Below are 27,328 nucleotides of genomic sequence, written 5' to 3'. Positions count from 1 at the left end.
TCTGATATTGACTTACCTATTTTAAAACAGCACTTTTAAATATGAGGGAAGCTTTTCTCAGGTTTCAGGATTTCAGAAACAGCAAAGCGACATTGGCCTTTGTTAAAAAAACCTCTGGATGCCACTGTAACGGAATTAAATTTTTCTCCCTTTAATACTGACATTGGCAACTTTGAATGCAATTGCTGGATTTAAAAAAACAAAGAACTGTGGAGCTCGAAATTTGTGCTAATTTAGAAAGTTTAGAGAAACACAAATGTGAACTTAGTTCCCAGCACAAGTGGTCTGCTTTAAAGACTTGGGAGAGGGGCCGAGTGGTGGCGCTAGAGGTAATGTGTCTGCCTTGACAGCGCTAGCCTAGGATGGACCGCGATTCGATCCCCCGGTGTCCCAAATGGTCCCCCAAGCCAGGAGCGACTTCTGAGCGCATAGCCAGGAGTAACCCCTGAGCGTCACTGGGTGTGACCCAAAAACCAAAAAAAAAAAAGACTTGGGGAAGGAAGATATATTGATTTTTAATACCAGAAATAGTATTCCTGACTCATATAATCAACTAAAAAAGCTAGCGTTTGCTGTTCTTTCTTTGTTTGGGTCTACATATTTATGCAAACAATCATTTTCAAGTATGAATCTTATCAAGAGTAAATTGAGAAATCGTCTCATCGATGAGAACCTGGAATTGTGCCTAAAATTAAAAACAACATACAAACCTGACTTACTCAAACTATCCAAGGAAATGCAAGGCCAATGTTCGTATTAGTGTTTGTGACTTTGTCAGTCACTGTCAGGATGTAATTTTCTCTACATTGTAAGGCAAATTTTACAGAATTTAACGTTATCGATAAATAGTATCGCTCTAAAGTTTTTGTTTTATTAGTGTGTTATTTGTATCCTCCCGACCTATGTGGATACTTGCATACATTCTATGCAAGAATATTCTATTCTCAATAAAAACTTATAGAAACTAAAAACAGTACCATCCTACGTATTTTCAGTTTCAAAAATGTGGCTCTCAGGGCCGGAGAAATAGCATGGGGGTAAAAGGCGTTAGCCTCTCATGCAGGTCGGTGGTTCGAATCCCGGCATCCCATATGGTCCCCTGAGCCTGCCAGGAACGATTTCTGAGCATAAAACCAGGAGTAACCCCTGAGCGCTGCCGGTTGTGACCCAAAAACCCTCCCAAAAATGTGGCTCTAAAAATAAATTTCAATCGTGGTTTTGCAGAGATTTGGCTCCGATGAAAGAAAAGGTTGCCGACCACTGCTATAGGGTATGGGGCTTAACACAGTCTGGCCCTGAGTTAACAGGCGTCTCTGAGTAACAAATGGAAAGCCTGATTGTTTTTGTTTTGGGGCCACAACCGGTGGTGCTCAGGGGTTACTCATGGCTCTGCACTCAGAAATCGTCCCTGGCAGCTCAGTACCATATGGGATACTGAGGATAGAACAGGGGCTGTCCCAGCTCAGGCACCTGCAAGGCAAAAGCTCTACTGTTGTGCCATTGCTCCAGCCCCAACAAGCCTCTGACTTTGATGAGTAACACAAAGAGCCAGTTTTCCTATAAAAACTCACAAAACCATTTGGGAGTTTCTCCCTTCTTTTCCGATAAACCTTTCTGAGTCTGCACAACTTTATAACTTAATCTTTTCATTCTTCAAAAAATATTGTGAACCAGGGAATGGTAGACAAAACCAGTCACATATTCTGATCTTGCAGCTGGTAGGTGGCTGGAGATACAGAACCATGATCTGGGGATTAACCTGGACTGTTTGTAGGGAAAGTTCCATCATTATCGCTTCCCCTCTAAGGAAAAGAGGGGGCTAGGGATGTAAGGAGAGGGAGAAAAGGGGAGAGACAGAGCTACAAGGCAGGGAAACAAATGGGAAGTGGGAAGGGAAACACTTGTGGGACACCAGTGTCAACTAGCAGAATTTAGCAGGGACTATCTTTGCTTCTGTTCTAAATCTGAAAACTATTTTCTAATTAAAAATCCAAAACTTGGGGCCGGGCGGTGGCGCTGGAGGTAAGGTGCCTGCCTTACCTGCGCTAACCTAGGAGACAGACCGCGGTTCGATCCCCCTGCGTCCCATATGGTCCCCCAAGCCAGGAGCGACTTCTGAGCGCATATAGCCAGGAGTAACCCCTGAGCGTCACCGGGTGTGGCCCAAAAACCAAAAAAAAAAAAAAAAAAAAAAAAATCCAAAACTTGGGGCCGGGCGGTGGCGCTGGAGGTAAGGTGCCTGCCTTGCCTGCGCTAGCCTAGGACGGACCGCGGTTCGATCCCCCGGCATCCCATATGGTCCCCCAAGAAGCCAGGAGCAACTTCTGAGCGCATAGCCAGGAGTAACCCCTGAGCGTCACAGGGTGTGGCCCAAAAACCAAAAAAAAAAAAAAAATCCAAAACTTGGGGCCGGGCGGTGGCGCTGGAGGTAAGGTGCCTGCCTTGCCTGCGCTAGCCTAGGACGGACCGAGGTTCGATCCCCCGGCGTCCCGTATGGTCCCCCAAGAAGCCAGGAGCAACTTCTGAGCGCATAGCCAGGAGTAACCCCTGAGCGTCACAGGTTGTGGCCCAAAAAAACAAAACAAAACAAAACAATCCAAAACTCTCTTTCTCTCCATTTGTTGTCACTGAAGCTGGACTCTTAGGGGCTATTTGTGAGGTCAGGAACAGCAGGGCTGCTCCACTGATATAAGAGGCTAGGGGCCTAGGTCTGCTGGAACAGAAGGGAGCTTCCCTGCACCTGAGGGTCTGAATCTTGGGTAAGTCAATCTCCCAGGGGCAAAAATACTGGGACAGGATTTTTTTGATGTCCAGCATCCCATATACAGTCCCTAAGCTCCCTCTAAAAAATCCCTCAATAGAGCCAGGAGTTAAGTCCTGTGCACCACAATGTGACTCAAAATAAATACATGGATTTTATTTTTTTTTCAACACACAAGGCAGTCAGGGATTATTCCTGGCTCTGCACTCAGGAATCACTCCTGGCAAGTTCAGGGTAACAGAAAATGCTGGGGATCAAACTTGTGTTGGCCGCATGGAAGGGAAGAGCCCTTCCTTACTGTGTTATCGCTTGGGCTCCACATTTGTCTTCAAGTAAACAAGAAAACAAAATGTGCTCCACTGACACTGACTCGTGCCACAACCAGCACCTGGGGAAAATCCCCTAAGTTGGTTGATTTACTGGAATTGCAGGAGCAACAGTGGGGCACAGGACTGAGCAGCCCCAGGAGTGGGTGAGATGAGAACTGGAAGCAAAGACAGCATTGTTGGAAATTGCCAATACTAGTTTCAAAGTTGGTGCTTCAACAAGAGCATCTTTAAAGGGGACAAAGCTAGGACAGTGGGGTGGGTACTTGCCCTTCAAATGGCCCACCTAGTTCAATCCCCAGCACCCTACATGCTTCCAAGTCTACCAGGAGTGATTCCTGAGCACTGTCAGATATGGACTCCTAATAAAACAAATTACACAAAGGAGTTAAAAACAGATTATTAAAAAAAAAAATCAGTTTTTACTATTAAAATTTTGCCTTTTAATATAAATAAGGTATTTGAAGCAATTTAGAAAAACAAGATTTGCATTTTATTTCCATGTAAAAATCTTTACACATGCAGACAAACCAGTGTTAAGAAAGTATTCACCATCATTTAAACAAATAACCACTTAAATAGAACAGTGTCTGCAATTTCATCTGTATAAAAATAAGATACAATTTTTACAGAATTCACGCTCCAGTTCTTATAGGAAGGAATAAACAATACACACTATAATAAGTACAATTGAACCTGACCATGGTTATCAATTAGATACTGCTAAGGGCATTTTAATGTGCAAAAAAAAAAAAAAAAAGAAACCAAAAACAAAAAACCCAAAAAACATAGTTCTTTTGGAAGGAAGTGTCCTGGGGAGTAATCAAACCCTAACCCACTGCCACAGCAACCTGAGCTGGGCCACCTCAGCGCCGGTGCCTGCTGTGGCCTGAGCGCCCACCGCTGTGGTGCTTGCCCTTGTGTGGCCTCTCGAAGGAGCGTGAACGCTCACGCCTGTCTCTGTGGTGGCCCCGTTCATGCCGGTGTTTCTTAGCAACCTCTGCATGGTCCCGAGACTTGCTCTGGGACCTGGAACGTGACTTTTTCCTCTTGTGGCCATGCCTGCTGGCACCCTTCATGTCCTCCCGGGCTGGCTTGGCCTTCAGGTGTGGGGAGCCATGGTTGTGGTGTCTTCGTGGGCTGGCACTGTGGCTGCGGGACCGGCTTCTGGACCTCGAACTGTAGGTTCCTGAGCGGCTGCGCCGGTTATTGTAACTAAGAGAACAAAGAGGGAGGTTGAGTCACCCCCACTGGGACAGTACCCACTGCTAGTGAGGGAGCACTCAGCCAACCCATTTCAATTCAGGCACCACATATGGCCCCCTGGCACCGGAAAAAGTGATCCCCGAGCAGCACAGGGTAATATTTTAATCGTAGAGCTAGAGAACCTCTGGTTACTTAGGAAGTCGTGAAGTAGCAGCATCCATGCCAGACAATTTTCACAGTACCAAGGTCATGAGGTATTCATGCCCTGCCCCTAGAACCTACTCCAAGCCCATGGAAAACAGTTTTGGAGATGCCCCACCACAAAAGAACAGCCTCCGGCACCCATAATTGGTTCCCCTCTTGGCTCCCGAAAGCCCTACCAGGGGCTGATGGCTCTCCCCAACTGCATGTCTACTTACTGTCTCCGGGGAGTGTGGGAACGGGACCGGGAGCGCGTTCGTGAGCGGGAACGGCTTGCACTCCTGCTGTTCCTACTCCTTTTGCTGTCTTTCCTCACGCTGTGGGAAAGAGATAAGGTTCCCTCAGGGTTTCCTTGGGAGGGCCCCCAGTCCACCCCTAGACTTTCCCACTGAGGCCCCTCCATACTCCCTCGGGACTCACCCATTGTAAGGGCTCTTGGAAGCCATCTGCCTGTCCTCTGGCTCTTTCTTCACTGTCTTCACTGCAACTGAGGTAGGAGACTTCTCCTCTGCTTTCACCTCCCTTGGTGAGGCTTTAAAAGGACACAAGGAGACCAGTTCCTTAATGACTAATTCCTGTACCCACAGGGTTGAGCCTGAGCCACCCACAGCCCCCTGGGAAGGGTCTTACATGGTTTGGAGGCAGGAGAAAAACCTCCCAGGGTGGATAGTGCAGGTGTGCCGTCTGGATTCAATCCCTTCGCTTTCAACTTGGCTTCCTGTAAGGCAACTTTCCTTTTTTCTACTTCCTTTTCCAGTACTTCGTAGTTGGGCTGTGGAGGAAGAGTTAAGTGAAGATCCCATTCGGGACCACTGTTGGGCAATCACCTCTCCCCTGGAGCCCCCAAGCACCTTTTTCCGGGTGTAGAGCCTCAGAGTCTCGACACAGATATCCTGGACTTCCTCCTCTGTGGTGCCAAACAGCAGGAACCAGTGTGGGCGGCTGGGCAGGGGGATCTAAACACAAAGAACATGGCCCAGTGACACAATGGCTGGTAGACAACCCCCTTGGGCAGCTGGCTAAGGAGTACCCAGTACCCGCAGGACTGACCTGGAGAGCACGGGCAGCCAGGTAGATGCAGGCACATGCAATGGTCTCTGGCTGGAACCGGACAAACACGTTAGTCCGCAGACTGTCATTCATGTAGTTCCTGTAAAGATTTCAGCCATGAACTTTGTGTGGGAGCCGACCAGTGTCTCTGTAGCTTACATTAAAGTGGAGACTCAATCTACTTTATTCTTTTTTCTTCTCATAATTATATTCACACCTACATATTCTAACATATAACAATTCTTAACTCATTATAGGCAATATTGAGAATTTCACAATACAACCATACTTTAACTTTCAGACATGACCAATTCTAAAATAATTCCATACTATTCCAAATAGAACTTTCAAAAACTTCCCCAACACAGTTCAACAAAAAGGCAATGCTTTGAAAGTCAACTGTGACAAGAGTAGCTTTAGTAATAATAAACCACTCCACTGATACCTTCAAGCCATTAACTTCTGACCATCTCTCCTTAAAAAGCAGTCATTCAAGTTCTTTCAAAAACTCCAAATACTATGATAGAGGTAGAAGGTATTTCCAGCAATCATGCATCATGTGCTTTTTTATACTTGTATTAAAAAACAACAAAATTTCTTTAGAAAGTCTCGGTGGGCAAGTTAAGAGCAATAAACACATAACATCATTTTGAGACTGAATTTAAATAACTGGTAAAGACTATTTTAAATAACCAACTGCTGGGTTTTTAAATCAGTGAATCCTCCCCCACAATACTCCTGCTGTATCAAAAGTAAATTTTACAAATTGGTCGAAAAGTTAACCTCAAATGAAAGACATTTAAGATTTTTTTTACCCAGGTAGTAATTTAAGATCTATAGAACAACAACAACAAATCTATAGAACATATATTGAAAATACATGATATAAAAGCAGTGTCTTAGAACTATGGCAAGACTCCTATGAAGTGTGAAAGCAAGAGGGATGGAGTCCTAGACCTCAGAACGGAAACATCAAGAGTGTCTTCGTCCTGAATGTGGCAACTCTGGAGCTGCCGCCGTGTTTAAGCCTGGACTCCAAACCACACCTTGCAACGTGAGCCAGGACTTACAGTGCTCATGAGCATGAACATTTCTCAATAATGAGCACTTTCTCTACAGCAGTCTGGCACCAATCTCAGGGGCAGGACCATAGCCCACCCACCACCATCCCTGTTAACTGCAGGTCATTCAGAGAACTCATGTTACAAAGACTAGAAGTAAAAGTCACTCAGTTCATTTATAAAGGCTGGACAACAAAGTGTTTGAAAATGACTACTCATTTTGATAGTTACAGGCACACAGGAAATACATAGGCATGTCGAACAGTTACTTCTGGAACAAATATACAAATCCTTTTGACACCCGACAGAACTAGGAGGCGCTGCCAGATGGGTATGGACCACTCGAGTGAATCTCAGATGAGAGCTTGCACTGCACTGGCTGGAGAGCAGGGCAGCCAATCAGGCCATCCTGAGGTCATGGGCTGAAGTGCAGAGGGCAGAGTTCTATGACTTACCATCAGGGACTACCCTTTAATCAAAGAGTAGAAAAAAGAACAAAGTTACATTGAGTTCTCCATTATAAAAAATGAGTCAAGCCAAGAAAACAGGAAGCAGAAATAAGCATTATTGACCTTTTGGTTAAAAAACAAAAAACAAAAGCACCGTAACAAACCCATCTCATTCTTTTGGAAAGGAAAAAAAATGAAACTTACTTTATTTCTGCTTCTGTTTTCCTGGCTAGGAAAGATGTAAAAAAGAAACTTACCAGGCAGTCTGAACCAGGGTTTGATTCCGTTCACATTCTAAGACTTGTAAATACATAACAATGATCTGTAGGACAAAGGAGAGAAAAACAACTCAGCATGTTGCTTCTTGCAGAGAAACTCTATTAGGAATGTTAATTCATCCATAAACTGCATTAAAAGAAAAACAACAAATATACCCACAATCTAACATCATATTTGATTTCATAAATTACACAAAGCCATTTTGAAACATTTTCTAAAATTATACGGGGAAAAACTGGGGAAGTAATTAAAAAATTTTAATCCCTAGTTTTCCAAATAATTCACTATTATTAAATAAGCAGTGTATAAAGAATGTCACCGACTACAAAACTCACATGACTAAACACATAGACATGCTTTCACACACATCAGTGGGCATAACCACATGATTAGGCCATGGAGCTCAGCTTGGCATCCACACAGGGGCACAGTCCCAAGAGTGGACTAAAGGGGTTCGGCTCAGCCCAGCGCCAGTTTTCTGGACATGCCTCATAATTTCCATTGTCCAAATGCAGAGACTGGACAGCACTATTATGTCAAGGTCACACAGCTGAAGTTTCCAGTCCAGATAATCCTGCTCCCAGGCTACCCACACCCTACACACCATCTGCTCTTGTTCATGCAAACCAAGAGAGAGTCCAGAGAAGCTGGAGACATCTCTGAATCTGGTAGCAGCAGTCAGAAGGCACTATGGCCAATCTTCACTACTTGGAAACATGGAGTCTCATGGCAGCCCCCATTTCCCGGAAGGGAAGTGGGTCAAGCACACAGGCAGAGAAATGATTTATGCCCACAGGAACCAAGTTGTCCAACTCCTGTCTTACTGATAGATGCTTCTAAAATTGTGGTCAGTTCTCCAATCGATCTCTCTAAATTTCAGTAAGACTAAAAGATCCCAATACTCACAATACAGTCATCTCTGCCCCTGCCACTCACCTTGTGGGGATGCTTGACATGAACACAGAATCCCAACTCCTTTAGCACCCGCCTCTCTGCCTTGATTACTTGATTTTTGGTGTTAATGTAGTTCTGATCAAGGATCAGGGGGCTTGGAGTCCTATAGTTTGTAGGGAATAAAATCAAAACTGTTTTTGCACATCCAAAATATCTCCTTTGTGGCAGCTCCATTTTCCCTTCCAACCAACTATCGGCAACAGAAACCAGCTTCACAAACTCCTGCAAACAAGTCAAAGCAATGGTCTTGTGCTGTCCAAGTTATGCTAATTCGATCTGTACTTCCTAGATAGGGAGCCCAAAGACCCACTCAGCCCCAGGGAAGTCACAGATAACCCTGTCTGCCTGTGGTGACTACAGTGGTAGTAGAGATTGCTTTATTATTCACAAAATCTTGCCAATGTAAAACTATTGTGTTCGAGAAATGGCTGTCTATGGAAACTCTTTTAAGCTTTCAGTGTTTTTCTTTCTTTGATAAAATTATGTGGAAAGTGAATGGTTAAGGAAGATTGCCCCCAAGTGGACAAATTTGCTTTATCAAACTGCTGTGAAAATCAGCCTCTAGTTTAAGAAAATAATCTGAAAACTGAAGATTCAGTTGTGCCTTAGGAATGGCTGTCTTTGAAAACTCTTAAGATTTCAGTGTTTTTCTTTCTTAGATAAAATTAAGTGGAAAGTGAATGGTTAAGGAAGATTACCCCCAACTGGACAGATCTGTTTCATCAAACTGCTGTGAAAATCAGCCCCTAAGGAAAATAATCTGAAAACTGAAGATTCAACTCAATGACTAGATGTTTTAAAAATTAAGATTCAAGGATCAGATAGTAAAGTACTTACAGCACCTGGTACCACAAATGGTTTCCCCATCAGGAGTAACCCCAAAACAGAAACAGGTGTGGTCCAAGGTGTCCCACCTCCCATCAGATTCAAGACTTTTATTAAGTGATCAAAGTCAGGTCTCAATGTTGTTAGCTCTTAAGTAATAAGGAAGTCAGAGGGAGAGAACAGGCCAGGTCATGGCCTGGCTGTACTACGAGCCTCCCAGCTAGGCTGCAGAAATTATAGATTATAGATAGGCAGGCAATTCATGAAGAGATGTTCTACAACTCAGAATTGGCCTCACTGAAAAGTGGTCCCGACCAAGACTGGGCTTTTGTTATAAAGTCACCAACTACCTCAGATCAAAAATATCAATTTCATAAGAAAGGGATGATAAAACACTGGATATGGGCAAACATAGTTAAGTAGCCCACAATCCTCTCAGCCCCAACTAGAAGACCCCAGAGATTGCTCTGGACAAAAGAGGATCTGGGAAAAACAGACTTTCTGATTATCTCCAAGTTCAGAAACCACCATCTCTACAAGTTCCCATGTAACAAACATAACAGAACACTCATTCCAAAATATAAAACTGAGTCAATGACTCAAGCCAGTATATGATTAGAGGTTCTGTACCATTTTAAATGAGTTACAGTAACACCCCTCCCCCAATTGTCAGAAACAGCAGCATCTTAGCTTCCTTTCATTTAAAAAGGACAGAAAATGGGGGTCTGAGTAACAATACAATGGGGAGGGCATTTGCCTTGTATGAAGCCAACCTGGATTTGATCCCCAGCGTTCTATCTGGTCCCCCAAGCACCATCAGGAGTTACTCCTAAGTGCAAAGCCAGGAGTGAATACTGAGCACCACAGGGCACAACCCAACCCCAACATAATAGAAATGGGCTTTATCTACTCTGGAGAAGCCCATGCTCTCTTGAACATAGTTAACCACTCTTTTTCCCCCTCCCGTCTCTGTATTTTTCAATAAAAATGATGAAATGAACGAGTACAATGAATGGATATATAAAAACATACTCCAGAGGTGATTTTTCAGGTTTGGCATCATAAGGGAGAATTTGAGTCTCTAAGTGATCCCGGTGGAATGCAGTGGGGCCAGGAAGCAACACCCACAGACACCTCATCAGAGCTCGTCCGTCTCATTTCCCGCCACTACTGTTGGTCAAACTCATGCCTTAAGCCTGCAACTCTGGATTCACTTTTCATACTATTCACCAAATGATTGGTTGATTATGGCTACAACCAAGTGAGTGCCACATCAAGTGTTTTAAACCACTCATTAATTCTGTCACAGCTTTTACTCTGCCAGAGTCTAAGTAACATTAACATTGATAAAGGAAACCAAATGTATTTTGATAATCCAATTACGCATTGGACTTTTCTTAGAGCCATTAAATGCAGTCTTCAATGCAAAATGTGTAACCAGAAGCAGTTGCTTTGTTTAGAATTGGTTTTAATTCACAAATCAATAAAATCCAACAAATAATAAATGATTTCAAGAGATTACTTTGTGTCTGAAGTAGAAGCATCTACTTCTATAGTTTCAAGAAGTATTAGATACCTTATTTTTATGTTAACAAAGTATCACAGAGTAACTCCCATAGCAACAATCAATCAAATTCCAGGCAAGGAAGGGTTGGCTACAGTACCACTCCAAACCAGTGAGGTAAATGGTTCTCTTAGTAAACCATCATCTAAGTGGAGAGTACAGCAGGCAGGGGGGCTTTGTTCAACAAGGCTCATCCTAACGCCTTAGGTCCCAGAGCCCCATCCAGTGTTGATTCCTGAGCAGAGCCAGGACTTGGCCTCAGCACCACTGGGCACGCCCCCCCCCCCCCAAATTAAGCATTAGTCTCCCAATTTCCTGAAAAGCAACTTCAACTTCTAATATAATTGGAGCAAATTCCACCTCCTACTTTTAAGCTTTTCAACTTAAATTATTTTTCTACTTTAGGTAGGACCTTAGAAGTGGTCCATCCATGTTGGATCCCAGGACCAGAGTCCAACTCAAAACCCACTAGGAATAATTCCTGAGTGCAAAGCAGGAGTAAGCCCCCTGAGCACAACTAGGAGTAGTCCCCCAAATGAAATTTCCTTCCCCCCATTTTGCATTTGGGCCACACCCAGAGTTGATCAGGGGTTACTCCTGGCTCTGCAATCAGTTATCAGTCCTGGCAGTGCTCAGGTGATCACACCGGACTTCAGGGACCAAATCTGGGTCAGGCACAGGCACCCTCAGCGGAATTATTCATTCAGCCCTCCAACTTTAGTCTTGATCTAGTCTCTTTAGATAGATATTTACCCTTAGGATGATTAACTTAAAAATATGTATTTTTGAAAAAGGCCCTGCAGGTTACCTAAGGTTCATTCACCCTGCATTTAATGACCCTGGTCTATCCTCAAGCCCAGATAATTTTGGACCCTGAGTCCTGCAGGTGTGGTCCCAAAACCTAAATATTAAAAACTCTAAAAGAAAAGGCAGCCAGAGACAGAGGCATAAATATGCCGAGTCTCACTCATGTGGATCTCATCCCCCCATAATCTATAAATAGGAGGGATAGCATAGTAGGGAGAATATTTTCCCTGTACCTGGCCAACCTGATCTGTCATCCCATATGGTCCCAAGCCTAACAGGCGTGCTCCCTAAGCACAGAGCCAGGAATAAGCCATGAGCACTGCTAGGTGTTGGCTCCCAAATCAAACAATAAAACAAACTGAATTAAGTAGCCACAGGCAGGGAAGCAGGGGCATGGCAAATAACAGGTATTTTGTCCCAGGGACTATTGGTCAATGTCAGAGTCGCCACTTCAGGGACAGGGCGGGAAGGGATGGGGTGAGAGAACAAGATCACTAAGGGCCAACAGCTCAGGAGAAGATTATCACTAGACTTGGGAGAGACAGGGCCCAAATTTCAGGGCAGTCTTAAACTGTGACTGTGTGTGATCTCCTCAGAACAAAATCTTCTCTGCAAAGAATAAACTTGACATCTCAGAAACAAACTCTGGAAATGAACGGAGACCCAAACTTCGGCCATGCCTTCTATGCTACTGAAAACCACTGTGAACAGTCATATAACACAGAGAGAACTTTCTACAAGTTTCTCTGGTGATTCTCATGTGTAGCAGGGGGAAAAGAAATGCCCAGAAGCAGTAAGAGCCAATGCTATGTCTCAATATCTAGGTCGTTATGGTGAGGTAAATGCATTATTGAGGTAGATAACTTGATTGAACAGTTAATATATATCTGTAACACTAATTTAGGCTAGATATCTTAAACCACAGTTCTAATAACTTGGACAGCAGAGACAAAAGCTTATAACAAGAAACAGGAGTTTTTTCTCAACGGTTCACCAGTGGCCAACCTGTTAGTCCCCGATTCCAGTGACCTATTCTCAGAGCACTGGCTTCTCCTTGGGGATTTCGATACTTCACTCACTGTTGCCATGACGACAGCTTCATCTCTATGTACCACTCCATCACCCCGGCTTTGGTACATGTAGCTGGTCGCTGTATAGTCGGTTGCAAGGGAAAAAAGAGTTGAAGTTAATAACATATACAAGTTATACGTCTGAGTAAACTTGTAATATGCATAGAAACTTTTACATCCTGCTTAAAAAAAAAGGCCCATGCAATTAACTCCTTTAAAATATCACACTATGACCAGACGTCTAAGGTTCGTTCTAGAGGCAAGATTTTTGTAATATTCAAGGAAGGCACTTGTTTGAGTTAGACACAACAGGTGAGATTTTCAATGCTAAGTTTTTTTGAGTAAGATATAATACACACCAAGTAGGAAAATACTCAGGGTCTCACGTGGAAGATTTCAAAGTAAATAACCATTTTAAGCAATTGTTTAATAGCTGGCTCAGTAGCACAAAGTATACTACAAAAATAAGTTTCCTCTAAACATCAAAGAACCAATTAGCTTAAGATAAATGGTCCTTGATAAGTGCCATTTTGATTTAAATACCCCAAGAGCAGCTAAAAGCTATTTTTGGCTTAGACCGTACTAAACAATAATTTTGAGATCTTCCCTTTTCTAGAGGTTCTTCGCTCAGGGCAAAATACCTTGAAAAGGTATTTTAAAGCGAAATTAATTCATCTATACCCGAGTATGGTTTAGAGTGAAAACACACACACACACAAAAAATGGGGGGAGAAGGGCAATGTCAGAACTGAGGAAATGATGTCAAAGAGTGTGGGGAAGCAGCAGTCCTGACTTTGTACCTGGACTGACCTGCTTCAACTGTTTGCTCATGGCCTGCTTGGCCCCGAGCAGCCCCATCACAGTCAATCTACATCCTGTAACTCCCACTGTTGTTCTGATCTGCTTCCTTTAGAAGCAGAAACTCAATGATTAAAGCTGCCAACTAAGCTATTCCCAACACCAGTCACCTCATCTGACAGCGTGGAAGCCCTACACAGGCACGAGGGTACTGCCTCGCTGAACTCAAAGGCACAGCCATACCTAAAAAGGCCACGGTCAATTCTGACAGGAGGCCTTAGCTCAGTGTGAGCAAATCAACAGGTGACTTTTCTCACCCACACCCGAGACTGTACCTAACCAGAACAAGATTCTGTGACTTCACCCAGTGTATCCTGAGACTTTCAGAGCCTGAACTGTTGCATATTGCACTTCAGTGGTGAACAGATTCTAAGTCACCCTGGCCATAAAGAACTCATTGCAGAGTCAAACTGAGAAACCACCTATGCAGACCTTTGCCACACTAGACGGTGGCCACGTTGCAGACTTCCAGCCTGAGAGGGGAGGGAGGGGAACTTACAGAGTAACTCACACTCGGCCAAAGGCAATCCCTTTCTTGTTTAATCTTAGACACACAGGCCTGGCTTCACAGCACTGTTAGGATTGATTGTCCACAAACGCAAGCGCCTCTACAAACTAGATAGCTGGTTAATCGGGAGGTTGGGTGGGGCTTTATTTTTTGTCTGTTTGGTTTTTGCTTTGGCTTTCAAATCAAGTATCGGCATGCTCCTACGTGATGGATCACCTATATCAGATGGATCACCTATATCAATCAAGTCAGCTTCCCATTGCATCGCTTGGAGGAGAAAATGTTTTGGATCGGGCGGTTGGTGGGTGGTGGTGGGGGAAAAGGAGGCGTACAGCAAACAGCCAGAGAGGTGGAAGCAGCACGCTGCGCTCACCTTTTTCCTCGCAACTGGCGAAGGTGGTGGAAGACATTGATCACGTCTCTGATTCTTCGGGGGGCTTCCTCGATCTTGGACGCGAGGTTAATACAGGCCATGGCGACGATCTGCAAGCGGCCGCCAGGGCCCAAAGACAATACTCAGACGGAGGCGTCCCCTAAGAAGTTCAGGGAACTTCTTGATCGGAGGAGGGGGCTCCCGAGACTGCGTCGGGGGACTCAGGGGCCACATGGGGCGTTCCCCAAGCACGGGTGGTGGTTCCCAGCGAGGGGGGGAATCGAATCCAGGGAGGGGCCAGTGGCTCCCAGGGTTCCCCAAAGGGCCCCAGCCCGCCCCGCGCCGCCGCTCACCTCGAAGCTGTGCTTGACGAAGGACTTGGAGTAGAAGAAGCGGTGGAACAGCACCTGCCCCGTCGCCATCGCCACCTGCGGACACACGGGAGCCGGAAGCGGGTCAGCGGCGCCATCTTGGGCGCGTCCCTCCCTCCTGCCTCCTCCCTGCTCCCTCCGCGCCCGCGCCCCGACCCGACCTGCGGCAGCCGGAGCAGGATGCCCGCCGCCTGGATGAGCTCGCAGCCCAGGATGCGGAGGTCCGTCTCGCTGGGCAGGTCCAGGCCGTCCTGCATGGACGGCGTGGGCGACAGGCGCTCCTCGGGGATCAGCGAGTGGTCGATGGTGAGCGACACCTCCGAGTACAGGCGGTCGCCGATGAGGATCCCGCCCGTGCCGGCGGCGGCGGTGGCGGCGGCGACGGGGGCGGCCGAGGCCGAACTGGCGCCGCTGGCGCTCGCGGCGGCCGACGAGGCGGCGCCGGGGTGAGGCCCAGACGCCATGGCAGCCGCGAGCCTCACGCACGCCCGACGCAGCGGCCCCGCCGGACTGACCCGCCGCGCCGCGCGCGCGCGCAGCTATTTCCGGGCGCCGTGCGTGTGTTCTTCCGCGTGACGTCACGCGCGCGACAACGAGTCCCTTAGGCCACGCCCCCCGCGGCGGCGCTACCCCGGGCCTGCTGCGGAGCTTCCTGTGCTGCTGCCCACGGCCTGGGTGTGTGCCCCGGCTGCCCGCATCCCAGCTGTGGAGATCTGGCGTGGGCGCTGGCTCGGGAGTGTCTGCTTCAGTGACTCGCCCTGAATTGGGCCGGGCGTCCGGGAGCGACCTCTCCTCTCCTGCTTTTCATTCTGGCTGTGCCGTACCTGTGGGCTGAGTCTGAGCTGCAGGAGGCCCAGCCCCGGGTCTTCTCCATCTCTCCCTTCCCACCCGCCCTTCGTCTTTTTTTCTTTGTCTGAGGCTCCCCCTCGTTGCGATCGGGTAAACGCAGGACTGCCCAAGAGATTTCAGTTATTTGGAGATGACTTAACGAAAGCAAGACATACAGCTGCTGACTTATTTCCCCTGGCAGGAGTGATGTCTCAAACAGGGCTGGAACTCAGCTTTGCTGGCAGGAACTTCCATCCCCTGGAATCCTGTCTCTCGGTGCTGCCACCAGTTGGGAGGAGCCCCTGAGCACCCCTGGGTGTGGTGTAATCCAAGCCAAATTGATATTTAGCAAAGGCTTTTTCTACACTAGCTTGGAGTGGACTTGGTGAGGTCTCCTCTCTGGAGAAGAAAGCACGGGGCTGGGGGACACAGCCTCGGATGGGTTCGGATCTGTCTCCAGGACTAGAATGTGGCTCGTCATGCTCCCTCAGGGTTGACAAGGCCTGGGCCAACTAAAACATTAGGTATTTCTTTCCTGTCCCCCTTCCGGGGGAATCTACCCAACAGGGCGGTAGAGAGTACAGGGGTGAATCACTGTCTACACATGAGAGGGTGGGGGACTTTAGTTCATTCAACGGGCAGGCACTACCTGGTTCCCCAGCAACCCCTGAGCTGAGTTCCTAGGAGGCCCCAGACACAGCCAGATGTGGCTGGAAACAAAAATAGTGGTAGAGAATACAGGAGAGAACTTACTTTGCAAGTAGCAGACTGGGTATATAGCTTGAATCACATGGTTCCTTGAGCACTTTGGAGTGTGGCCTCCAAACCAGAAAAGAAAGGGCACAGAGCAAATTTTTGGGGTAAGTGTCTTGCTTTGAAGGTGGCCAACCAAGGTTCAGTCTTGGCATCCTACATAATTCCTGAACAAACAAAAAGCCAGGAGTAACAGCTGAGCATCGTTGGGTATGGACCAATAAAATTTTTTTTAATCCCCCAAAAGTCCAATAAACAGAGGAATTAACAAAATGTGCTGAAGACACTTGTTTTCTGGTTCTGCTTATCTGTGTAAGATGGACTTGCCAGTGACTGGTACACAGCACTTGGTGCTACTTTTTTTTTTTTTTTTTTTAATTCTTTGGAGTCCAGAAAGATAGTAGAACATGTAGGGTGCTTGTCTTGCACCGGATGACCAGGGTTCAGTTCCTGACACCCTATATGGTGCCCCAAGAACTACCCAAAGTAAGGCCTGAGGACCACCGAGTATATCTACAAACAAAACCTCTTCAATTGGTCCAAAATAAACTGAAAAACCAAACTAACAGTAATTAGTAATAAGATCATTAAACTTCAAAGAAATCACAACCTAGAAGAGATAGCAAAGAGAAGGACCCCAATTCTCAGGGCTGAGCAATAGCACAGCTGGGAGGGTACTTATCTTTTCACGCTCCCTATCTGGATATGCCCCTGTAGCCCTACCAGAAATAATCCCTGAGTTCAGAGCCAGGAATAACCCCTGAGCAACACTGGGTGGGGCCCCAAATGAAACAAACCATGCAGTCTAACTTTGTGCCTGAGGAGTAACATCATGGACCATGTCTGTAGGGCTCCAAGAGGGCTCCATGCTGTCTGGCTCTCCATCTGTCCACCTGGGTCCCCTCGAGCTCCCCAACTCAAGTGCCCATTGTTCTCTCCTAAGAGCAGAACCACTGGTGCCCATCCACTGGCTTCTCTGCCTGTCCCAGATCACAGAGACCAAGAGGGCAGGATATTCTTGTCAGCCCAGTCAAGACAGCTCAGCCCTTAGATCATGGGATTGTTATGGCATCTTCATTGTTATACTCAATATTAGTTCATCAAATGGTATCTTCATTCTCATTTCATTTTTTTTTTTTTTTGGTTTTTCGGGCCACACCCGTTTGACCTTCAGGGGTTACTCCTGGCTAAGCGCTCAGAAATCGCCCCTGGCTTGGGGGGACCATATGGAACGCCGGGGGATCGAACCGCGGTCCTTCCTCAGCTAGTGCTTGCAAGGCAGACACCTTACCTCTAGCACCACCTCGCCGGCCCCCTCATTTCTTTTTTGTGTGTTTTGTTTTTGGGTCACACTTAGCAGTGCTCAGGGGTTACTCCTGGCTTTCCACTCAGAAATCGTTCCAGGTAGGCACGGGGGACCATATGGAATGCTGGGATTTGAACCATCCTCCGTCCTGGATTGGCTGTGTGCAAGGCAAATGCCCTCCGCTGTGCTATCTCTGGCCCATTCTTATTTCTTTTTAACTGAACTCCTGGAGATAGATAGCTCTGGGCCAGCAGTCCTGACAGCAAGATGGTGTAAGGACAGGCCCTCAGTCCCTCACCTTTTTTGGGTTGCAGCCTGGAAATGGGTTTTGGAAATGGGTTTGGAGAGATCAATTTGTTTCTGAGTTCTTTAAGGAGAAATTATTTGGGGGGGGTGGGCACACCCGGTGGCACTTGGGTTACTCCTGACTATGTGTTCAGAAATCGCTTGTGGGACCATATGGGATGCCGGGGATGGAACCGTGGTCGAACCGTAGTGAGTCCTAGGCTAGCACCAGCAAGGCAGATGCCTTACCGCTCCACCCCACTGCTCCGGTCCCTCTAAGGAGAGTTGTTTTTACAATGAAACTGGAAAGACTGAGCCAGAGCTGGAAAAGTCATTGAGGTCACAGTTGCAGGACACTTCCCAGAAATGAGCTCAGCAATGTGTATGGCTGTCACTGCACGTAACATGGATGTCTCCATTATAAAGGGATAGCACACTCCAGATGTGTCTACTGGCTTTCCTGGTGAAGTGCCTAATTTTCCCCAAGAAATAATTCAGCCAGAAGGCCCATCAGTGGAAGTCAATCATAACTCCTCCATAGATTACTGGCTATATTTCTGACATGGCTGTGACATTATATATTTCTTTACTTTTATTTATTTGGCTTTGCCTCCCTTGCTAAACTACAGATATTCGACCTCAGTTATCCTGCAGTCTATAGAAATTTTCAGCACCAAGACTGCTAAATTCCCCGCTGACTAGTATATTTGCAACTCAAAGGTTGAGCCAAGCCAGTTCCCAGCAACTTGCTTTTTCCTGCTCTCAGCTTCATGGTGCTTACAATAGCCCCTGCCTTTCTTGAATTCTACTTTCCAGAGGCTGTGAACTTCTTGCAAACCAGAACACCTCTGTCTCATGTTTCGCCTTACCTCTAGCAGGGCTCTTTTTCACCTACATGGGGTAGTTATTTGATATGTAGATTCTAGGGTCTGGTACCATTGTGTTGTCCCTCCTAATGATCCTCTGTCCTTTGTTTCCCTGAGAATACCTTGCATACCAGAGTTGTAATTAAAATGTCATCAGCTGAAAAGTAAAGTTTGTCTCTTGTCTCATAGACGTGGGTCCCCATACAAAGCATTTTGTGTGGTCTCAATTATTTCATATTTCATATTCGTCAGCTCGTGTTACCCGTTTTCCTCCATGAAGTACTATGACCCATGAGAATTGCTGAGACGCAACATGTCTACAGCACATGGCCCAGTATGAAGAGGAAGAATAGGTCTGGAGGGAAGGAGGGAAGGAAGGCAGGCTGGGGAAGGGGCAGCACTAAACACCAGGACACTTGTGCTGCCATCACTGCTGCTATAGGTGGGTACTGGGGACTCATTTTTTGTTTTTGTTTTGTTTTGTTTTAGAGCCACACCCTGTGGCGCTTAGGTTACTCCTGGCTCTGTGCTCAGAAAGCGCCCTTGGCGGGCTTGGGGGACCACATGGGATACTGGGAACCGGACCTGGATCCATCCTGGGTCAGCAGTGTGCAAGGCAAATGCCCTACCGCTGTGCTCTCTGTCCAGTCCGGGGAGACTCATTTCTGAGGCATCTTCCTCCACATAGAGTCCCAGGGTCTCTGCACCTGGCTACTGGAGCTGGGAGTTAACCTTCATGCGCTGTCTCATTCAAGCCCTTGGCAACAGTCATTAACTAGAACACACAGGCTCAAGGCTGTGATGCTAAACCAGTGTTCTTGTTTGTGTGTAACCCCCTGGGGTGGGATCAGGACATGTAAGCTCCAAATTCGAGACCCATCCTACAAAGATGACAAGAGACGAACATCATTGCAACAAAGCATGGGAATTTATTATTAGTATACTGGGGTCATCCCTCATTAGGCAATGACCACTTAGGCAAATTTTCAAGTACTTTTATACGGTCAGAGGTTTCAAACCATCACAGTTAAACTTTAAGTTGATTGGCTGTTGTGTGAAGTGTTTCCTTTTATGGATAGATATCTAGAGTGGAATATTGAGGTTTATAGGGCTTTGGGGTCTGCATCAGCTGAAGTAGAGGAGAGGCTTGGGCACCCACTGGACCATGACCTTGACCCATAGGTCCCAGGTGCTGCTAGTTTATCTGTTTGGTACGTGCCCTTGAAGTTCCTGGAACTGACTGTTCTGGCCTAGTCCCTTCTGCCACATATCTGAGGCCTGTCATGGCAGTCTTTATGTCTAAAGCACAGAAGCAAACAAGTTAATTAGTAGTTAATTCTTTTTCTTTTTTTTTTTTTTTTGGTTTTTGGGCCACACCCGGCAGTGCTCAGGGGTTACTCCTGGCTGTCTGCTCAGAAATAGCTCCTGGCAGGCACGGGGGACCATATGGGACACCGGGATTCGAACCAACTACCTTTGGTCCTGGATCGGCTGCTTGCAAGGCAAACGCCGCTGTGCTATCTCTCTGGGCCCTCCCTTCTAGCTTTTAACAGACAGAGCATAGCAGAGATTTCCCTCCCTCTAATTATATCGGAGAGGCCTGAGGTTTCCATTCCAGCTCTAGCTCTTCCCCTGGCCTTGCGCACCCATTGGGGCTGTCTTTTGGCTGGCTATTCACAGGGCTGGCTTGCTCTGCATGCCTGATATGCTCTCTTCACTGGCAGTTTAAAATTTTTTGGGAGTTCTGGGGAACTGTGGGGTGCTGGGTCCTGGAATCTGGGTATCCTGCTCATGAAGCCAGCTCTTGTCCTTTCTGGGATATGTCCTCTGAAAAGCGAGTCAGAGTTGAGGGCTGCTATTTTGAGCAGTAAACTGGCTGGCTTAGTTAATCTCCTGGTCTGTTTCCAGGAAGGAGGGGCAGGGCAGATTCACTGCAGTCACACGAGGGCTTCCCATGTTCACTGACTCACAGAATTCTAGGAGCATATCAGCCACTTGGAACTTGACAAAGCCACCAGGAAGGAATATGACGTGTTAGCTTCTTGTCTTTTCATGATTTTTTTTTGTGGGGGGCACACCCGGCGGTGCTCAGGGGTTACTCCTGGCTGTCTGCTCAGAAATAGCTCCTGGCAGGCACGGGAGACCATATGGGACACCGGGATTCGAACCAACCACCTTTGGTCCTGGATCGGCTGCTTGCAAGGCAAACGCCGCTGTTTTCATGATTTTGGATCAATGTTTTATTATGTTTTTCTGTTTTTGAGCTACACCCTGTAATCAGAGGGGTCAGTCCTGGTTCTGTGCTCAGAAATCATTACTCCTGGCGTAGTCAAGGAACCATATAGGATGCTGGGGATTGGATTCAGGTCTTTTGTACAAGGTAGTGCTCTCCCAGCTGTGCCCACTCTGGTCCCGGATCAGCTGGATTTGTGGCACATATTCAACTCGCACCTAATTGTGTCCTGATTCCAGCAAATCTTGCTCCTGGGACACCCCACAGATGAGGCTTTAGCCTGCCCCAAACTTTATGCCAGAAACATTGTTTTTTGGTTAAACTGGCATCTCCAACTTTATCCATGATAAAGGCCCCTTGATGTAATTAGTAATTAAGGGGTCCATGGGATGAATCCATTTAACATTTTGGATACCCTCATGCCTGTGTAGTTACTCCTAGCTCAGTGCTCTGGGGCCACTTCAGGCTATGCTGGGGATCAAATAGGCTTATTTGCTGGCTATCTTCCAGCCCTATGAATGACACATATTTGGAGGGCAGGGTGGCATTCAGGAATCACTCCTGGCTCTGTGCCCTGGGGATCCTTTGCAGTGCTAGGAATCTGCTGGGGCTAGCCATGTGCCAGACAAGTGCCTTTACTCCTATTCTCTCTCTCGGGCCCAACATACATCTTTAGTAACAAATTTTATGAGCACTACTTCAGAGAAAAAAGATCTTGGGAGCCGGAAGGATGATAGAGTGGGTTGTGTGCTTGCTCTGCACAGAGCTGACCCAGGTTCGATCCCTGGCATCCCATATGGTATCCCCAGCCCATCAGGAGTAATTGAGTACAGAGCTAGAAAACCCTGAGCACCACTGAGTGGCCTAAAAATAACAGAGTTTGGAATGCATGTTTTTGGGGCAGGAAAGAAAACAATTCTCTGGCAGCTTCCCAGTAAGGAGGTATACTAAAGTTGGGGGCAGGCCAGAGGGGTTCCCTGTAGGCTAGGGAAGGTTTGCAGGGCAGGCCAGGCCGGGGTCTGTAGAGGGATAAAGAACCATATCTTGAATCTGAAGGACTCAGCAAGTCGGTTCCCTTCCCAGGGGTTGCTACAGTTGCAGTCACCATTCAGGAGACACTGCCCCCTCCAGTTTTATCGGAATCCTTTTGTACAATAGGCCCTTCCCTTTCTTAAAGTGAGCTCAACCTTTCTTCTGACTTGCTTCACTCAACCTAATCCAATCCTCTCCAGTTATCTTTGTTTGCAAAAGGGAATGTTCCCTCTGGTCCATCCAAGATCTGACCAGGATACCTGGGTGCATAAGGTCCTCAGCTGTCAGAGATGAGGTGAGCCCCCTCAGTCTTGCGCAATATCCCTACTCAGGATCTTTCCTCTGCTCATTTCTTCCAGAAATGCTTCTGGAAGGCGGTTCTCGGGCTTGGGCAGAGAATTTGCCCTTACAGTGGAAATGATGCAAGGGACTTGACCCTGGTGTACTGAGCAACTTTCTCCAAAACCATCCCAAGGGATGTAGAAAAACTAAATAAAGTTGCCCGCGGCAGGAAATCTTCACCCGACAAGCCAAGGGCACAGTGGACAAAGGCTAGGACCAAATAGGATTTTTCTCGTCTTCCACACCCTCCAAAGTACACAGGCCAAGGGTTTCCAATGTACAAAACAGGGTAAGCTCCAGCTTACTAATCGCTGGTTCTCAATGTCTTTCAACTCTGCCGCATGAATCGATAAGCCCTGGTACTCTAAATGTCCATGTGAGGAATGGAAACTGGAGACATCGGTGCAGGCTTGAGTCCAACTCTTCGGAATCTTTCACCCCTAGAGGAACCGGGCCCCAAAGGAAGGAAGGGCCTGAGGCTGCAGCTGCTGAGAAAGTCCAGACTCATCCCTTATCTTATCCTTGTCCCCCTCAAGAATGTGCCCCTTATCTCTTCCTTCCCCGAAGACAAGGTGCATGCTGAGCCCTGGAACCTCAGTCGGAAGAATTTACCCACCACCAGGCCTGCCTCCGCTTTTTAGCGACCTAACCCCATTCTAAAAATTGCATTTTTTCTTTCCCTGCAAAAGTTGCCCTGGAGGTAGGTCGGGTTGCGGGTGCCAAGAGTGTCCCGTGCGGGAACGTTGCAGGGGAGACCCGGTAGGAGCCTCCCGCCGCCAAGGACCTCCGAGGTGGGCCTGCAGGTGGGCTGGCTCCACGCACTTCCGCTGACTCTGGCACCTCGCTCAGCTTTGATCCAGCTGGCAGCGCGCTCAGCTCTCTCGACAACGCTCGCCCTTGTGAAATCACGGGGGCAATGGCGTCATCAGGGCTGCGAGGGCGGAGTCGTGCGTCAGTTCCAGGAACACCCGGCCCGGGGGCCGACGGGAGACTCGCGCCTGCCGGAAGCACTGTGGCGTAGGGCGGGCCGCGCATGCGTCCAGGCCTCCTCGGCCGCGCGGCTCCCTCCGCGCCAGCCGGATCTAACTCCACAGTCGCCCGCCCCTTCGCCGACCTCCGCCCTACGTCGTGACGTGGCTCCGCCCTTCGCCCGCGGCGGGCGCTTGTGACGTCACAGCGGGCCCGTTTCCCGGGGGCCGGGCCGAGGCGCCGGCGACGTCGCGGGGCCAGTGGGCACGGCCTTGGGGTTCGTTGGCGCGACCTTGTGGGCCGGGCGGAGCTTTGCGGCTCCCTGGGATTCCAGACTGGCGGGTGGGGTGCTGAGGGCATTCTCAGCATTGACCCGGCCGAGCGGAGTGCGATGGGGGGTTGAATGGGGTGACCCTCGCGCTAGGCGGACCAGGCCGGGGCCGGTGGTGCTGGCCTGGCTGGCAGGCCATGGGGCGACCTTGCCGGCGAGTCCCGCGCTCCGGGTCCTGGAGCCGCAGCCCAGAGGCTCGGTCCGTGGACGGAGACTGCGAGATCTTTCTCCAGGGCCTCGGCCCAAGTTTGTTGTTTAGTTGAATTGAAAACCAATGCACAAGCCAAGGTGTGAGCAGATGGAACTAGAATTTGAGCTGGAGAGAGAGCGGGGGTTAAAGCGCTAGCCATGCACCATGGTACCACATGGCGGGAGTCGGTGGGCTCCCCAACAGGCCTGTAATGATGATTCCTGAGCCCCGCGCATGGCCCCATAACAAAAGGATTACTGGGACCGGAGCTTTAAGACTTGATTTTGCATAGAGACCTCTTCTAGCACGACCTGGTCCCCTGGGCCCAGGCGGATTTCACCCAAATTATAGTATTTCTAAGAACTCTGATTTAGAAGGTTGTAAACCCCCCCCCCCCCCCCAACACACACACGCTTGGCAGAGATTAAATGGATTTATACCACTCTATGGGAAGTCTGCTTTGAGCCTGGTTTTCCCTGGAATTTCCACATATCCCCTTCCCCAGTACTACTTTTCCAGCCTTTGCTTCCACGACTGAATCGCAGCCTCCTTGTGTGGCCTTGAGAGGAAATAAAGGGATTTGGGACGTTTGCAGAGATGTTTTGTTTCTCGGGAGTCCATAAGTGTTACTCCTCCACCTCTGCGGGCCAGAACGGATAGAGCCCACAGGAGCAAAGCCTCCCACCTTGGTAGCTATTCCTGGAGAGGGGGACCACGTGGGGGAGCTGTTGAGAATCAGGCAGAGGAGGGAAGGGAATTTCCAGCCAGAGCTCTCTTTAGCCCAAGAAAGGAAGGACATATTCTGAAAAACTGTGTTACAGTACTTGGTATATTTTAAGTTGCTTTTCGATTGCTTCTTAGTGACTCCCTCCCCCCATTGGGTTTTAGAGCCTCATTTGGGTGCTAGGGGCTGTGTGCCTTTATTGGTAACCACTCTTCTGGTACAAGCTGTGAGCCCCCTGGTCTCCACATCATATCAGGCCCTATTACTGACCCAGTGAGCTAAGAAGTCCCAGGACACCATCCCTATCCCCTCCAGCACTGTTTGGGGACCCCCCTCAAAGAAGCTGTTCTCTGACTCAAATACAGCTCCACACTGTAGCACTAGCCTGCAGCTTTCAAGACAAAAAAGCTGGTACAGTCTAGCCCTGCTCATCTTCATGTGCTGCAGCCCTCAGGCTTCCTGCAGCCCTCTCTGCCCAGTGGCCCTCCTCCAAGTTCACCCTCCATTCTCAATTACTTGTGTCTAGGGGACATGGCATCCAATAAAGAATTGGTCTATTCAGTGGTCACTCAGTTGATACCAGTCAAGTAGGCTTTTTTATGGGGGGAAATTTTGGGCTATACGTGCTGATGCTCAGAGGCTACTGCTGACTGCATCTAGGGGAATAACACCTGGTGGTTCCAGGGATCCTACCAGGGACAGTTGCATGTAAGATAAGCACCCTCATTCCTGTGCTGTGTCTTTACTGATGTGGGCCCCGAAAGTTTGAACTGCTGACTGCAGGCAAGGCTGGCACTTGGAGTTAGTGCTATTCCTCCTGGTCTCCCCTCAAAATTATGGAAGCAAAGCCAGCACGTGGCTGACCCAGGTTTGGCCCCAATACCACTTGGAGTCCCCCAGCACCACCTGGAGCACAGGTGGGTGTGATCCTAAAGCAATTGAAACAAAAATTGGAAGACAAAGTAGTACGCTTTCCTTTTTGTTTTAAAAAAAAATTTTTTTTTTTGGTTTTTGGGCCACACCCGGTGACACTCCGAGGTTACTCCTGGCTGTGTGCTCAGAAATCGCTCCTGGCTTGGGGAACCATATGAGACGCTGGGGGACAGAACTATGGTCCGTGCTAGGCTAGCATGGGCAAGGCATCGCTCCAGCCCTTTTAAATATTTTTTTGTTGCTTTTTGGTTTTGGGCCACACTGACGGAGCTCAGGAGTTTCTCTTGGCAGGCTGAGTGGACCATATGGGATGCTGGAGATTGAACCTGGAATGGCCTCGTGCAAGGTACGAGGTGCTACCTACTGTGTTATCATTTTGGCCCCCTCAAAACTATTTTTGTTAAGGTTTTACATCACAATGGGGCTTGGGGAATATGCAGTATTGGGGACAAATTCGGGGTTCCTGCATGCATTTTCTTCATGCACAAAAACTAAAGTGTAACCCAAATTTTAGCAGTTCCTTTGCTTGAGAAAAATACATTTTTCAATTTCTGATGCTATGTTGACCCAGCAGAATCAAGCTGAAAGGTAAATTGATAAAAGATTATTACTAATACTTATACTATGGCCTTTGATTTTAGGCTACACCTGGTGATGCTCCAGGGTCATTTCTAATTGTGCTCAGCAATCACTCCTGGTGGTGATCTGAGAGTATCACATAGGATGCAGGGGATCAAAGTCAAGTTGGCCTTTTACAAGGCAAGCGCCCTCCCCACTACATTATTGCTCCAAGCAATAGTACCATGGCCAGCCCTATTCCATTCCTGGCACCACAGTGTACATTCCTCAGGGTACCACCAAAGATGATCCCTGAGCACTGCTGGCCCCCAAATAAAATATAGGATACAAACACAAATCTTGATGGTGGAGGACTGGTCTGGTCCAGTGGCTGAGGCAGTGTGTCTATGAAGCTTGAGGGTGATTCTGGCTCTGCAGAGCATCATGTGAGTAGCTGATCGTTTCCAGTGGAAGCTCTAAAGCCCTGGCATGGGATCTGCTGGGAGATGTGGCAGTAAGGTGTAGACATGTGTGAGTAATTATGCCATGTGTGTGCTCTGGAGCAGGCTCTACTGTTTCATGTCCATGCAGGGACAGGAGACTTGCACAGACCTTTCAACTGCAGCTGGGTTCCCACCACCTGCCTGCAACTTGCACAGGCTGCTTCTTGTTATCTAGAAACTGGTTTATTCTGAAGTGTCAGATGCTTCCTTTGAGAGTCAGGATCTTGCAGAGAAGAGGCCCCTTCAGGGGAACTCAGTTCTTTTTTTGGGGGGGGGGGGTGTTTGTGTTTTGTTGAATAACAGCCCTGGATGGGGCTGGATGGTGATGGGATGGATGGAGAGGCCTTTCTCTGCTGGCCCAGGCCATGCGCCTGCAACCCCTTCAGCTGGCAGGTCTGAGGATTCAGGGTGATGGTGAGGAAGACTCATCAGTCAGGTTTCAGGAGACATCAGCCTTATTCAGGGCCCTAGCCAACATGTGTGGCTTATCATAATCTTTTCGCTGAATCCTTATTCAGCTCTGCATTAAACCTTGTCTGTCCTAACTCCCCCTCCTGTCAGCACTCCTTGCTGAATCTCTCTCCATCTCTCTCCCTCTCTCCTCCCAATAAATCTCCTTCCTGCCCCTGAGACAAAGGAAGAATGGGGGATGGGGTAACATCACCTGGAGGTGCTCTGGGGTTACTCCTGGCTCTCTCTGTGCTCAGAAATCACTCCTGGCCCGCATGGGGGACCATATGGGATGGTGGGATTTGAACCATAGTCTGTTCTGGATCAGCTGCTTGCAAGGCAAACGCCCTACCACTGTGTTA

General features: G+C 47.9%; 1 protein-coding gene across 2 annotated transcripts; it reads right to left on the bottom strand.

Moving 5' to 3' along the window:
• Positions 1-3,557: 3,557 nt before the first annotated feature.
• CCNL1 (cyclin L1) lies at positions 3,558-15,141 on the bottom strand. Of its 2 annotated transcripts, XM_049774458.1 has the most exons (11): positions 14,825-15,141; positions 14,646-14,720; positions 14,293-14,402; positions 8,270-8,390; positions 7,312-7,376; positions 5,545-5,644; positions 5,346-5,450; positions 5,125-5,266; positions 4,915-5,026; positions 4,713-4,811; positions 3,558-4,302 (listed from the first exon to the last, which is right to left on the bottom strand). In XM_049774458.1, the coding sequence occupies exons 1-11, from the start codon at positions 15,125-15,127 to the stop codon at positions 3,954-3,956; spliced, it is 1,581 nt and encodes a 526-aa protein (XP_049630415.1). In that variant the 5' UTR covers positions 15,128-15,141; the 3' UTR covers positions 3,558-3,953. The 2 variants fall into 2 exon arrangements, with proteins under 2 accessions (XP_049630415.1, XP_049630416.1); XM_049774459.1 differs by lacking the exons at positions 3,558-4,302; positions 4,713-4,811; positions 4,915-5,026; ... (1 more) ...; positions 5,346-5,450; positions 5,545-5,644 and adding an exon at positions 6,405-7,074.
• Between the last annotated feature and the right edge of the window lie 12,187 nt (positions 15,142-27,328).

The sequence above is a fragment of the Suncus etruscus genome, chromosome 6 (genome assembly GCF_024139225.1).
Source record: "Suncus etruscus isolate mSunEtr1 chromosome 6, mSunEtr1.pri.cur, whole genome shotgun sequence".
NCBI lineage: Eukaryota > Metazoa > Chordata > Mammalia > Eulipotyphla > Soricidae > Suncus > Suncus etruscus.
Note: the sequence above shows the minus strand (reverse complement) of the source record. Positions and strands in the feature narration are given on the sequence as shown.